The following is a 15,382-nucleotide window of genomic DNA, read 5'->3' as shown; positions in this document are numbered from 1 at the left end:
CCAAGCCGTTTCAGTTTCCGATGCATGGTTCCGCTGTCACGTCAGTATTGTTCCCCGTCAGACGACATTCAAGTCGGGTCAATAATAACGAGTAGCCGTTTCCTCCCATGTGACAAACACTTTGAACCCACTTTGAAACTTTTCTCCACTTTGGAGCAAAGCAAAGCACTTGAAGACCCAAACTTTGAAGATCCGAAAGATCGTTGACCCGTCTGGGACCACTAATCAGACTTCTTCGACATTAGGTGTGGGCCCCCCACTATGGACTTCAACCGACACGAGAACATGCCAAATGATTTCGGGAACATGCCAAACGACCAAGAGATGGAAGAAGCTTTCATGGACCCCCCTTCTTGCCCGGTAAAATATTTGCGGATTATTATTGAATAAAAGATAAGATTTTTATTTGAATTCGTATACTATTTTTATTTTTTTTTTCTTCTTATATAGCAAATAACCATTAAAGTACGCGAAAAGTGGTTGGTTTTAAAATCTTTGCGTGACGTGATGACTCCGGCGATTGAAACAGCTATTAGGCAGACGTGTTTCGGTCCATATTTAGACAATAGGTGCACCATATGTGATAGCCTTCTTTTATATGGCGTTGCACAACTACAAATACCGACTCCTTTTCCCCGTCTTTGTATTTCGTATAGATTACGAGGGCAGCTATTTACATTCACCCCTAAACAGTTTTGTTTAATAACGGGGCTACATTTTGGGCACACTTCTTGGTCACCTATAGACCATCCGAACTCATTTAGGAACAGATATTTTGAACCTGGATCAACTGTTAATTTTGGGAGAATAACGAATATGTTCGAGAACATTAGCCAGATTAACGAAGCTGACGGCATGAGGATATGTCTCCTCATGCTAATCGGTCAAGGTTTTTTGGGTTGGCAAAAAACCAATGTTGTTGATAATATGCTTTTAGACCTTGTGGATAATTTAGAAGAATTCAGACAATATCCATGGGGTAATTATTTTTGGGAAAGTACTTATAGTGCCATATACAATTTGCACAATCGGCAAAAAGAAGACGCTAAAGGTTTTTCTTTGGCTGGATTTGTCTGGCCTTTCAAGGTACCCGTGAATATCAATTAATATAGTTATTTCGAAAACCATATAAAATTAAATTTAAATAAATTCTCTTGTGTAGATGTGGGTGTTGGAGACTTTTCCTCAATTTAAGAATTCAAGGGAATGGTATCAAGGTGAGACGATTCCAAGATTTTTGGGATGGAAAGAAGGCAAGAAGTTTATGAGGGGCACTGTCGACTCATTGCTTCAAGGAGCTGCAAAGGTAAAAATCTTTATCTTTAAATATAGTTAATTCCGTGTGTTCATATTCCGTTAACAGGAAACCCAAAATTTAACTATTTAGGGTGTTAAATTTATAAAATTTAAAAATTTAATGTTTTGAATTTTATTTTTTATTATTTTTAGTAGCTTTTCATATCCAAAGTAATAAAGTTTAAAAAATAAACATAAACATTTTTATTGTTTATATTAATAAGAGTAAACTGCCATTTTGCAAAAAAATAGACTTTTGGACTAAAGTTGCAAAATTTACCAAACCACAGGGACCAAATTGGCAGAGAGAGATATTAATACCTTTTAATTATTAATGGTTTTTTTTTTGTTTTAACATTTGTAGAGACGTGAATTTAGGCCGTCTTTGGTTATATTGCCCACTGAAAATGAGTTGCAAAGCGCGTGGTATTTGTCTAGTTCAGATTATTTAGATGCTGAACGTCGGATGTATGCCAGTGCAATGCCGGGCGAGAATCCGGTTCAAATGGCCACAGAAATACCCATTCAAATGCCCACAGGGTTCATGGGTCCAATTCAACCAGAAATGCAGGTCGCCCCCAGTGTCGTCACACAAGAACAACTTGCGTCTGTAATGGGGACTCTGTTTGGTGAAGATGGGGTGAATCAAGGTTATAATCGGGCAACGGATCGACAGGAGTTTCCACAACAGAATTTTGTTCCCCCTCCGACCCCGTTTCGATCAAATTACGAGAATGAGCTGATTTCACAATTTAAATCACTCTTGGACGAGAAGCTGCACGAGAACAACCGGAGACTGGCTGATATGTTCATGTCAGAGTTATCGCAATCATATCGCTGTTCTCCAAAACAAAAAACTGTCAGGACTCCGGTGACCGTACGAACGCCAAAAGAAGAGGCACACACTCAGAGTGATAATGTAATGTGTTTTGTGAATAATTTTTTTTTATAATAACAATATCTACTAATAACCGTTAATTTAACTGTCCTGCTTTTCTTGTAGGCTGTTGCTGATTCGTTTATCAACTACGATAATGCCTACTACGTCTCTATGAGCCCGATGGTGAATGTAGATTTTGTAAGTTTTTCCATTTTATATATTTTAATTACTGGTCATATTTTTTTATTACCACTATAAATATATAAAAATTCAGTATGATTTAATTGTGTAAATGAAAGTTAATGAAAATATATTTTAGAAAGTGAAATTAATACATATATACAATATTTGTAGAATGAGGATCCTGAAATAATCAAATTGAGACGATCCGAAAGGCTTGTAAAGCCCGCATCAGCTTTGCTATCCCCGTATGTGGCTTATAAAAGATTGAAAGATAGAAAAGCCAAAAGGTTAAGGAATGAGGATAGACAAATTGAATTCATCAAGCAGTGGTATCCAAATTGCGGCAGTAAACATCTTTCCCTAATAGTGGGGAATTCTATCGGTCCAAATTTTTAGGAGTCATTGCTGGGCGTGCACGGTCGCGACTGGTTAAGCGATGATGTAAGTAATGGCGTTTGTATATAACAACCATAAAATAAATAAATTTATATTTTTTTGTATATTGTTTTCAAACTAACTTTAGAATGTTTAACAGCATATATTTGAGTGGATGATCCACATGTATCATTCAAGAAATGAAAGTGATCGCTGGAGTATTCTACCCCCATATTTTCAGAATTATTTTCGGTACATGGCCGTCGACCAGAACTGTAAAGGTTACTTTACTGGGCAGGTTGAACCTTTTCCATCAATACATACTGTTGACGAGGTAATGTGGAACGAACGTATTAATTACTGGATAAATGTATTTCGTATTGAATTAACTTAATATTTTGCGTACTAATTATATAGATTTACGTACCATTGTATATACAAGGTCTTCACTGGTTTTTAGGCGTTTTCAACCTTGTCAATTACACGCTGACGAAATACGACATGTATTAGCCCGATTTAACTGATTAGTACTCCAAAATACATGTTGCTAACTGTGTTAATTTGTTGCTGTTTTAGCCTTTTAAATGCTATGGAAAAGGAAAGAACGGATGTGGTGTGTCATATAAATTTTGTGTTTGACCATTGGCTACGAACTCATGGTTATAATGCCCACAGACCATTACCGTTATCTTACCCCTTCGAAGTTATTTATGCAACCGATGCTCCTAGGCAGTCCGGACCTTTGGGAGACTGTGGAGTTTGGGTTTGCATATTTCTTGATAGGTTGATAAATAAAAAACCGTTGAACGATGGTGAAGATACTCAGAAAACAGCGGAACGTATGCAACATCAACTAGCTTTACTATTTTATGATTCCGTGTTACCCGATAGTACAACTGACAACGACTTTGATCATGATGATGATGATGATCCCGTATTAGAAGTGTAATTGTATTTTTTTGGTTTAAAAAAATTAAATATTTTTGTACTGCTCTCTATGTGTATATATATGTGAGTTCCACCTTTATTACATATGTGTTAAAACATTACCAATGGCAAATATTCCTCCTTCCGTACAAAACACAGTTTGGATCAATCAACAGGATCGGGATCACCAATGGTCTCCAATGTTCTTGAATTTTACAACGATGGGGATAATCCTACTTGCTATTCTTCATACATGGGGTTAACACCACTAGGAAAAGCTTGGTGGGGGGGGGGGACTGCTTGGATTTACTGGAGCAGGTTTTATTCAAAAAACGGTACCTTAATAATATATATTTTCGTAATAAAAATCAATTTCATTATTTTTGTAATAAACAAATTACCGTTATTTTTAGCATGTAAAAGCATGATGTAACAAACTCATGAATGAACGAGAGATTGAAATAAATGCAAGGACGCCGTCGTCAAACGATTATCGTTGGACAGTTCTACCTCCAAATTTCTTCGACATGTTTAATGAACAAGATATTGATGCAACCAGATACGCATATGGTTCTACAGCAACATATCCTCCATTCTGGGAAATTGATACGGTAGGCTTAATCAATTTTTTATTTTATTATATCCATTTTTTATTAAATGAACAAGATATTGATGCACGATATTGATGCACGACTCTCAGTCTTACTCCACACCTATTTAAACACATGTTGGTTCACTACTCAACTGGCATCCCCCTTTTTTCTACCTCATGGCGAATCAAGAACACAACATTCATCTACACATTCATATCAACGTCAACATTTCCCAACCGGTTAACCACCCAAACCCACCCTCACATAACCCCGAACCAAACAATTCCCAAACCTGGTGCAACAGCCAACACGTGAAGCACCATTTAGTGGTTCAGGTCAGTGTCAGGCGCTTGTTCCGTTACCTAACCCCGATGAATGACAGCGTCCTTTGGACCAGATTATTCCACAAGAATATTTGGCGGTTACTGCTGACGAAGACTCAGACGAGGAATTGGATTTCGAAAGACTGTACGATGAAGTGCGTTTTGAAGCTTATCGTGCGGAAATGGAAGAAGGAGTAGAGTATGATTCTGAAGCGGAAGACCATTCCGGTTATTAGTTAAATTTCAAGGTTTTTTTTTTTTTTTTTTTGAATAAGAACTTAAACGTGTTTGATGTAATATTTATTTGTTTTGCTAAGAATTTTTGTTTTTTTATTTACAACATTGATTTAGAACCTAAGATTATTCACTTTTTGCAGGTATACATTCCTATACCGGACAAGGAACAAAATTGGTTGTTTTTTAAAATAAATATAAAGTCACTACAATAAAGAATTTTTTTGCCAATACTTGTGACACGATTAATTGCGGAGATTCATTTTGCGTACACAGAAGAGTACATCAAATTGTGCTAGAATTTGAGTCTCTATTTTTGTGGTTTCTCGGATGTATATCGTACTGGCAACACTCAGAAATATATGAGACGTGTGCCATGCAAATAGTAGGGGATTTCGTGTGGCCTGATCAAACAGATCGTATTGGCAGAAATTCAGGAGTCATCATATGTATGCTAATGGAAAAACTTGTTCGGGATCGTTCTTTAACATGGACCGAAGGAAACCTTCAGGATGCTTGTTTCAGATACAGACGATACATGGCAGATGAACTCTACGCCGGGCGCTTCACACCTGTTAATGTTTAATGGTTCTATGTATGCATGTAATATAAAAAAATAACATATTTTAATGAAATGATTTTCAATATTAATTATTTGCAACTAAATAGACTTACTACGTTACTTGAGAAATTAAAATACACAAAATCAATTAAAGTATTAAAAGTCTCCCAAGTTAAAAGACGGATACATATAATCAGACGGAGATTGTGTAAAATGATCAGGATCATCGGTTTCTTTCCCTTTCCCTTTGTCTGGGCCTTTGCGAGTACGAATTTTTGACGGCATGGGCTGCCGACAGACATCCCGATGATGACCGTATGAGTTACACCGGGAACAATACAGGGGAGTAGGTTCTTCCCCGCGGGATAAGATCCGGTTGTTTTCTCGAGGACGACCAGCCTGGCGTTTTGTCATATGCGACGGTTGAAGATTGATAAGGTCTTCTGGAATCTCCCATTCAGATCTATGAGGAAGTGGATAAATTGCTTCTTCATAAGTTTTTTTATAGACTTCGTTTGAGTAACACGGGAAGCAATACTTACTGCAATCGGTTTCACCTAAAAATTTTGACACGGCAATAACATGCCCGCACGGTAAATCAGAAACCTGCCAAACTCGGCAACTACAGGTTCCATTAACAAAGTCAACTAAACCCCTCGTTCCACTGTCTGCAACAGAATAACTGTTTAACTCAATCCCAGCAACCGTCCAGGTTCTAGACCCTTCAATTTTTTTAAAAATTTTCTTCTGTGCCCATTGTGTAAGTAAATGTTTTTCATGAATACCTTGCAAACAGCGATCGTAAAACCATTTCTGTACATATTGCCGGAAGAACTCTAAGAGTTGCGTTACCGACATTTTACGCGAGTGTCTAGATAAAGCGTTAATAGACTCCGCGCTGTTAGATGTCATATAATGATATCGATTGCATGGACAATGCACCCTTGCCCATCTACCGAACCCAATACTTGTTAGAGTGTGACGTACTCTAGGAACAGCAAGACAAAGAGCATTGAATGACTCGTTAAAATCAGACAATCGGTACGATTTGCATATCTTCCACCACAGCTTCTCATTTTTTTTTATCAGAGGGTAAACGTAGATTCATCATTAAATGACGACAGCATAACCCGTGATAAACATGTGGAAAGACGTTTCTAACAGCTAGATGTATAGAATTCGCTCTATCCGATATTATCGCCATTTCAGGTATTTCACCGATACATTCTTTAAGCTTTGACAGAAACCATGTCCAAGATTCACCATCCTCTGATTTTCCTATTCCATAGGAAATTGGTAAAATTTGGTTGTTTCCATCCATCCCTACTGCTAAAAATAACGTCCCTTTAAATTCACCCTTTAGGTGTGCAGCATCAATGATCACCACCGGTCTTAGATTACAGATAAAGGTACGAATCTAAAACAAAATTATTTAAAAAACGTCAACAACATGTAGTTTGACGAAATAAAAAAAAACAGAGACTGCTATAACTTACCGCAGCACCAATCGCGATAAAGACCATTTCAAACGGACGCTCGTCATCAGTCTTGATATGTGTGACAGAACCAGGATTTGCCCGCTCTAGATTGTAACAGTAAAATGGTAGTTCTGCAAACGAATCTCTGCTTGATCCTTGTAAAAGCTCTAGTGCCAGACTTTTTCCACGCCAAGCTTGACTAGTGGTTATCTCAACTTGGAATCTTTGTCTAAAATCTTTCACTATTTCATTACAACGATATATTCTACCACTGTCTTTTAAAGGTTCTTTTAAATAATGAGCAACAACCTTTGGGTTTGCCTGACGAACATGTGGGTACGTTAGCGTCTTCGAGCACGTGTGTTTATCGTTAAAACTCTTAACAAAAAACACCCCACTATCCCCAAAACTTATTGCACGAAAACGCCAAACGCAACCGTCCACCAAACATGACACTTCGTACCGAGTTTTAGAAGATCTATCTACTTTAAACTCAAAGTGTTCTAACAAACATTTTTTTCCCAACTCAAGTTTCATGTCTTCTTTGTTATTAAATACGTGCCCTGGTTCAAAAGTAATTGATGAAGTTCGTAAATAATTTTCAAATGAATTATCAGGATTTGGCTAGTAGTCGTTTACAACATCATAATTTTCTTCATCAGTACAGAAATTCAAATCAGGAACTAAAAATTTTTTTGGAGGTGAAAAACTAGATGATCCAACACAAAACCCTTCAACGACATATAATTTATAAATTTCAAAAATATTTTCCATAGCAAAATTATAAAACATTGCAAGATCTTCATCGTTTATTATATCAATTGGATCACTAAAGGAAGACAACCGATAGGATAACTTCGTAATGTTTGTAGAACTACACATGTTTGACACTTTACTTAGAAGAGCAGTGTATGAAAGGTTGGGTGCAATTTCTAAACCACGTCTACTTGAATCAGCATCAGCAACACACTCCAACTTTCCGTTAACGATTTCCCACTTTCCACCGCTGTATATAACCAAACAAATCTTCATAATTTTAAGTTGGAAAGTTCCTTCTACAAAAGCTAAATGTTTTGATAACTTTAGATAAATATGTTGCGCAAACACATAGAAAAAAACAGATAAATATAAATCTATAAAGTAAAGGATTGAAACGACTCGGAGCCAGCAGAAACGGCTCGAACCATTTATTGAAACGGCATTAGAAAGCTGTACAGGCTCGAAGCCAGCTGAAACGGCTAGGAGCAGTTGAGACGGCACAAACAGTTAAGCGAAACGGCTCGGAGCCAGCTGTAACGGCTCAGCTGGCAGAAGTGGGGTCCATGTGTGTACAGTAACGGCTCGGCTACAACCTAAGAACACGGCTTGGCTCGTTGAAGGAACTCGGCTAAGATCTTTCAACATGAGCCGATTGTAACGGCTTGGCTAAGATCTTTCCACAATGTCGGACACGTGGTGTTGACTGCAGGATTCTCAAGCCGTTACAGGCTTTGTCGGATACGTGTCGATTAACGGTTGGCTGGCCGTTAAAACAAAATCTTGTGCCGTTTCAGCAGGGTGAAACGGCTCGTCGAGGGGTGTCAAATGGCCAAAATTGAAAAAACGGCGTTGCAGTTGCCATTTTCGTGATTTTCCCTTAGAAAAATACCTATTTAGGTAGATACTTTTCAAAATACCCAAAATAGTAAATACTTTTTTGTAAGTACACTAGTTTGGGAAAAACTCACAAAAAGTTTCGGTTATATTTTGTGTAATCATAAAATCAGTTACATGATTTCATTCTGTTTGGTTATTGATTGAACTTGAATTTTAGTAATAAATTTAATAAATAAATAACATGTGGTCGATATAAACAATGTTTTTAATATTTTTATTGTTTGTTTTTACTTGAATAGAAAACTAAAACTAAGGGGAAAAGTTGAGCAGTGTTTTTGTCTTTGACATACGATAGGTCAGACCCAACGCATTAAAAAAAATATTACACATAGTAAGAACACAACATAGTTTCTTATCGGTTCACATAACTATTTCACCAAGTGTTTTCGAATATTCAAAGGCAACCATGATAAAATATACATAAACCACACTATTATAATTTCGTTAAACTTTTAAATAAATTTCAGTTTTCCTTCGGCTACCGATTATTAAAGTCACCACCAGCTGCTACAGTAATAGCAAAATAGAGACAAATAGCGATTGTTTAGTCCGCAATGGACATCCTGATGGTAAGATGTCTACCCTCTATCCAAGAGTTCGATTGGATTGGCTCTAGGAATGGGTCACGAGTTATGCAGCAAGTAATAATATAAGATAAGAGTTATATTAGATTAGTTTGTTTTGTTTATTTGTTTTTGAATTTCGAAAATAGCAGGAGTTGTACTAGAGTTAGTAAAGGAAGCTCAACTTTCAAGTTAAGTTAGTTTATTCGGTTTAATTGTATAATAAAAAGGAAAAAGTTGTCATGGGAGTACACCCACAAAAAATCAATTGTGTATGTGTTTGCTTGGTACCGATTGTTTATTTCAAGCAAGGGATTAACAAACAATAAAAACATTGTTTATGTGGTCGATTGCTTGGTACACCCACAAAAAATCAATTCACGGCAGGGGCTGTGGGTATTTCTGGGGGATTTTAACGAAGTCCGGTACCCCGAGGATCGGTTAAACTCAGAGTTCGTGTTTACAAACGCAGAGGCTTTTAACAGTTTCATCCTCTCTGCTGGCCTACACGAATTTGACATGGGTGGGGCGAAATTTACATACGTTTCGGATAATGGCGAAAAATTGAGTAAGTTGAATCGTGTCCTGGTATGCATTGGGTTCATAGAGAATTGGCCAGGAGCGGCTTTAACGGCAATGGAAAGGGGTTTTTCTGACCACAGACCGCTTCTTTTATCCGCCATTCCAACAGACTATGGACACGTTCCATTTAGAGTATACAACTCATGGCTGGATTTGGATGGTTTCGTGCCAAATGTCTTGGGGAAATGTGGTCAGTTCAATTTTACTGGGCCAGCAGACCTCGGTTTGGCCACTAAGCTCAGGTGGTTGAAAAATAGGATCAAAGAATGGGTAGCAGCGGAAAAAAGGAAATCCGAAGGTTTGTACATTACCTGGAAAGATAAGGTGGCAGAATTGGAACTCCTGGCGGAAGAAAGAACCCTGCAACAACCGGAACTTGAGCAGAGACTAGAACTCAAACAGCTAATGCTAGAGGTGGAGAGGCAGAAGCAAGCGGACACGAAACAAAAATCTCGGGCTAGGTGGGCGATAGAAGGCGACGAAAATACAAGCTTTTTCCATTGTATTGTGAATGCCAATTTAAGTTCGAACCGAATAAACGGGATGATGAATGGAGACGAGTGGATTACGAATCCAGCAATCATTAAACAGAAATTCCATGACTTTTTCGCCCACCTTCTCTCTAAACCAAAGGAATCTTGGCCAGCAATCAACTGCCCAAATTTGTCAGTCTTATCTTCGGAAGACGGGGATTACCTTATCCGTCCTTTCATTCTTTTGGAGATTAAGGACGCGGTATGGGAGTGCGATGGAGATAGGGCACCGGGCCCCGACGGATTCAATTTCAAATTTTTGAAGAGGTGCTGTAATGGTCTACAAGGTAACTTTGTTAATCTGTTCGAGGAAGTTTATGTTAACCCGCATATAAATAGCAGCTGTTCGTCCTCTTTTATTGCACTTATTCCAAAGATTAAAGACCCCCTATCGCCTTCTGACTTCCGTCCCATTAGCCTCATTGGTTGTATAAATAAAGTTATCTCCAAAGTATTAGTTAACAGGCTGAAAAAGGTTATCGGGCGGCTAATTTCTGAGGAACAAACAGCCTTTTTGAGAGGCAGAAACATCACCGACGGTCCGCTTACCTTGAATGAAATATGTGCGTGGCTGAAAAAATCAAGGAAGACTGCTATGATTTTTAAGGTCGATATTCACAAAGCATATGACTCTCTTTGCTGGGGTTTTCTGAATGCGATTATGGAACAAATGGGATTCCCTTTGAAATGGCGGGAGTGGATTATGGCAACTCTCAAATCAGCCCGTGCATCTGTCCTCGTAAATGGGTCGCCTACAATGGAGTTCGAATGTTCACGAGGTCTTAGACAAGGTGACCCTCTCTCCCCGTTTTTGTTCATAATTGCTATGGAAGCACTTTCTGGGATTATGAAGAGAGCGTCGGTGGATGGTATATTTCATGGAGTTAGGTGTAATAATATGGGTACGACACTCTCTCATTTTTTGTATGCGGACGATGTAGTGTTCCTTGGTGAATGGTCGGAAACGAATGCAACAAACCTTTGTCGTATTTTAAGATGCTTTTACCTTTCGTCGGGCCTTCAAGTCAATTTCACTAAAAGCCGCTTGTATGGGGTTGGAGTATCGGAGGTGGAATTGGAAGCTTTGGCAAATACTCTCCGATGTAGACAAGGACTGTTTCCGTTTAAATACCTCGGGCTTTATGTCGGAGCAAACATGAATCTAGTGAAACATTGGAGGCCAGTCATCGACATATTCAAAAATAGGTTATCAATCTGGAAAGCAAAGAAGTTATCATATGGCGGAAGGATCACGTTACTGAAATCGGTATTGAGTTCGCTCCCTACCTATTACTTCTCTATTTACAAAGCTCCGATACAAGTGCTGAACCAGTTAGAAAGATTGCAACGAATCTTTTTCTGGGGCGGAACAGAAGAAGACTCCAAAATGAGTTGGATGGCTTGGGAAAGCGTGGTGGCACCAATTAAGTATGGGGGCTTGGGGTTCGGGTCTTTACGAGACGCTAATCTCTCGAAGCTCGCGAAATGGTGGTGGAGATTCAAGACAGAGCCGGAAAGTTTGTGGAGGAAAGTAGGATGGGCCATCCACAGCAACTCAAGGGATTGGAACATTATACCGGTAAAATTAACATGTGCAGGTCTGTGGAAACAAATACATAGCATTGCTCCAATTCTGCTGAATAAAGGAGTTGACAAAGGGAGAAATTTAATAGGTGTGGTTCACGAAGGTCTGGATATTGCGTTTTGGGTGGACACCTGGTGTGGGTCAGAACCGTTTATCACGAAATTTCCATCTTTATTTCAAGTGGAGAAAGAAAAATGGTGTACAGTAGCGGATCAGATGCAAATTGGAATTAACGGGATTGCTTGGAGATGGGACTGGAGGCGGCAACTGTTGAAGGGGTAGAAGCACTGGAATTTCAGCATCTAACATCGATGCTAGCGGGCACATCGGCTGGGGTCGGTCGAGACAGATGGCAGTGGAAATTGGATCCGTCCCTTCTTTTCTCCGTTGCTAGCGTAAAACAGACTCTTCAATGCCATAATAGGCCAGATCCAAACTACGTCGTGGAATGGAATAATTGGATACCAAAGAAGGTGGGTGTAGTCGTTTGGAGAGCGGAAAAGGAAAGGCTTCCAACTAGGGCTGCGTTAGCTAAGCGAGGCATTACGATCCAGTCATTGGAATGTATCATTTGCAGCGAATATCCAGAAACAAGTGATCACCTGTTAGTTTCGTGTGAATACGCCCAAATCGTCTGGCAGATCATGTTTCAATGGTGCAAGTCCAATCCTATTATAGCCTTCAGCCTAAAGGATATACTCGAATCCTTTAAACAGCTTAGTGGATCAAGGAAAAAAAGAAAAGCCTTTCATGCAATTTGTCAAGTTACCATTTGGAGCCTCTGGAATATGAGGAATGAATTCATGGTTGCAGGGAAAACAACACCAATAAACAACCTGGTTGAGGAGATCAAGAGTAAAAGCTTCCTTTGGTAAAGAATCGTTCCAAAAGCTCGGAGATGACCTGGGAATAATGGCGTGTGTTTGATGTATTTTAATTAGTCCTGTTTGGTGTATTAGGTGGTATAATCGGTGTATGTATCTTTGGTGCTAGCCACTGGATAGAAGTTAATAAAATCTTTTGTTGGCCGTTCAAAAAAAAAAACAAGAAGTGACGGTGGAGAAACTATTGTTGGAATTTTACAAATAAGACATACATATAGCTAGGCATACAAACTTATTATTGAAATTTTATAATTTATTCAAGCTTAAAAGGTAAATTATAGTTGCATTGAAAGTTCATGCTGAACAACTTCAATTTCAAATTGCATATAACAAGTTGCTGAAAAGCTTCATTTGTTCAACTTCTAGTCCAATGACGAACGATAAGCTCCCGTCATTTATCGGGCTTGGAGAAACGATACACTTACCAGCTGACGGGATCCCTGTACGGCCCATGAAGATGGGCCGCCCCCATCCAAAGTCCGCGTCATGAATCGGGATCCTAGCCCAACTTATTATTTGAAGATTAGTGTACTTATAAGAAACCTCGGGCTTGTGACAATCATGTTCTTCCAGATAATCGATAGCCGATTTTAGATAATCGTTATTCATCATCGCTAAAGCATCGTGGATTTTACCTGAAGCGTACCATGAAGGTTTGGATTGAATTTCGCCAGCTGTCGCTATAGCAGTGGCTGTGAAGACAACATTACCGAAATAGCCACATGGAAGTGGCGGTTGTAAGCGGGCCCGCCCATCGACTGAGAAGTAGAGCTTGGTTTTCACATCGTCTGGTAGCCCACGGGCTTTACTCACGCACTTCCAAATATGGCCCGAGAGAATTTCAAAAGTGCTGTAGCGGATCGTGTTACCATCTTCCTTTGATTTTGCTTTGAGTGCATCGAGTTGGTTTTGTGTTAACTTAAAAACTGAGAAGACGGTTTTGCTTTCACCCAATGGGACTTGGAGCGGCGAGTTCACGGTTGGATCCGGGTGGTATTCGACGTGCTTAAAAAGGGGTTGTGGTGGGTCACGTGCACGAAGGAGGGTCCGGTCTATGAAGGGTGGGAGAGTTATGTCAAGCCCACGAGCAATGTCAGACCATGTGTTTTTGAAGTGAAACGTAGACGTCCCATCCGCGACACGATGGTGTGTCGCAACTCCTAGCGAAACCCCGCCGCATTTGAAGTAAGTTACCTGCTCAAACATAATTGTTACATATATACATGCCAAATTTATGTTGAACTATTTTTCAAACTCGTAATATGTTTTATACTGCTCATACACAATTGTTACATATATACATGTCAAATTTATATAGAACTATTTTTCAAATTTCATGTCAAATTTATGTAGAACTATTTTTCAAATTTGTAATATGTTTTGTACTGAAACAAAATTGTTATATATATGCATGTCATTTTTACGTAGAACTATTCTTCAAATATGTAACAAGTTATATTTTTTTCAACACTAATTTTTTTCTTCTGGTGAAACTTGAACCCAAGACCTCACACTTAAGTGTATTAAATGGTTTTGCCTTACCTGCACGGCCAGCAGAGGATATGATTCAATTCCCAACGAGTAATCAAAGTTCGGATTGAGTTTCAAGGACTCCAAATTGGGTGAAAAGTCACCAAAATCATCGATAACGCCATCAGACTCCGCTTCCAAAAACAATGCTCCTTGTCCTTGACAATCGATCTCAACCCGACCATCTTGGTCGTGTTTAAATCGCCCTGCCATTGGGTAAAATGCAACCAAAGCCCGGCTCAAAGCGTCCTTCATCACTTTCGTATCAAAGAAGTTGGGACTACCGTTGGACCGGTAAAAATACAAGGCTAGTGTGTGACTGTTGGTGGCAATGAGATCAAGGCTAGAGCTCCATAGCTTTGTCATTGGTGTCTTCTCAGCTGGAGTCACCATAGTTGATTCTCTTATCACCACCTTCATCTTGATATTCACTACAAAAAAAAGTAAACAATGGTATGAATATGATTAAACCTGTTACATTTTTTTCTTCCCAGGTGATCTTCTATAAGTCAGTTCAGGTTTATATAACTTATATGAGTGGCCAAATCCATTGTGTGGTTGGGTGGTGTAGATGAGTTGTGGCATTTATTTAAGGGTTTTTCATTACGTGAAAAAATGGTTGTTTTCAAATAAGTTTTCGAAACCAATTTCAAAAGTTACATCGCAATATAAAAAACCGTAATTTGAGATCAAGTAAAACCGTAACTTATCTAAATATATCATGAATAAGTAAAAGTTAAGAGAAAAGAAAATTTTGAATTTTAAAAAAGTTAATGTAATTATAAAAGAATAATTTTAAAGTTATTGGTTGTTATTTACTTAAACTAGTATTTAGTGCCTGTGCGTTGAGACGGAACCATTAAAAACATTGAACCACTCGCACGGATTAACTCACAAAAATTAGATCAAAATGTAAAACATAGAAAAGAATAATTAAGTCGAAATGATAAAAAAACACCATTCGGGCGGGTTATAATAATAATAATAATAATAATAATAATAATAATAATAGTTAAATAAATTAATAAAGTATATGGTTTATTAAAGTTAAAAGTATAAAGTATAGGTTCTATTAAAATTCAAAATAAACCACAAGGGTTATATTGTATTTTACTAATATGTTAAGAGAAGGAAAATAAATGTTACTAATACTCAAGGGAAGAAAATTAAAAATCACAAACGTTTTGGAAGGAAATAA

The 15,382-nt window shown here is 38.3% G+C and overlaps 3 protein-coding genes across 3 annotated transcripts; 1 reads left to right on the top strand and 2 right to left on the bottom strand.

Annotated features, from left to right (window-relative positions):
* Positions 1 to 5,529: 5,529 nt before the first annotated feature.
* LOC110943808 lies at positions 5,530 to 7,388 on the bottom strand. The gene is made up of 3 exons (XM_022185540.1): positions 6,870 to 7,388; positions 6,536 to 6,790; positions 5,530 to 6,441 (listed from the first exon to the last, which is right to left on the bottom strand). Exons 1-3 carry the CDS (start codon positions 7,386 to 7,388, stop codon positions 5,530 to 5,532), a joined length of 1,686 nt encoding a protein of 561 aa, XP_022041232.1.
* A 4,630-nt stretch (positions 7,389 to 12,018) lies between these two features.
* Positions 12,019 to 12,645, top strand: LOC110943809. The gene has a single exon (XM_022185541.2). The coding sequence runs from the start codon at positions 12,019 to 12,021 to the stop codon at positions 12,643 to 12,645; it is 627 nt and encodes a 208-aa protein (XP_022041233.2).
* A 324-nt stretch (positions 12,646 to 12,969) lies between these two features.
* LOC110941603 (shikimate O-hydroxycinnamoyltransferase) lies at positions 12,970 to 14,610 on the bottom strand. Its single transcript, XM_022183261.1, has 2 exons — positions 14,197 to 14,610; positions 12,970 to 13,848 (listed from the first exon to the last, which is right to left on the bottom strand). Exons 1-2 carry the CDS (start codon positions 14,602 to 14,604, stop codon positions 12,970 to 12,972), a joined length of 1,287 nt encoding a protein of 428 aa, XP_022038953.1. The 5' UTR covers positions 14,605 to 14,610.
* Positions 14,611 to 15,382: the final 772 nt, after the last annotated feature.

This window comes from Helianthus annuus, chromosome 5, assembly GCF_002127325.2.
Source record: "Helianthus annuus cultivar XRQ/B chromosome 5, HanXRQr2.0-SUNRISE, whole genome shotgun sequence".
Taxonomy (NCBI): domain Eukaryota; kingdom Viridiplantae; phylum Streptophyta; class Magnoliopsida; order Asterales; family Asteraceae; genus Helianthus; species Helianthus annuus.
Note: the sequence above shows the minus strand (reverse complement) of the source record. Positions and strands in the feature narration are given on the sequence as shown.

Coding starts and splice junctions, on each gene's coding strand:
- LOC110943808 (XM_022185540.1), bottom strand. CDS start 7,388: ATGAAACTTGAGTTGGGAAAAAAATGTTTGTTAGAACACTTTGAGTTT. Junction 6,791..6,869: donor TTATCGCGATTGGTGCTGCG/GTAAGTTATAGC, acceptor ATTTTGTTTTAG/ATTCGTACCTTTATCTGTAA. Junction 6,442..6,535: donor CGAATTCTATACATCTAGCT/GTTAGAAACGTC, acceptor AAAAATGAGAAG/CTGTGGTGGAAGATATGCAA.
- LOC110943809 (XM_022185541.2), top strand. CDS start 12,019: ATGGGACTGGAGGCGGCAACTGTTGAAGGGGTAGAAGCACTGGAATTT.
- LOC110941603 (XM_022183261.1), bottom strand. CDS start 14,604: ATGAAGGTGGTGATAAGAGAATCAACTATGGTGACTCCAGCTGAGAAG. Junction 13,849..14,196: donor ATCCTCTGCTGGCCGTGCAG/GTAAGGCAAAAC, acceptor ATGTTTGAGCAG/GTAACTTACTTCAAATGCGG.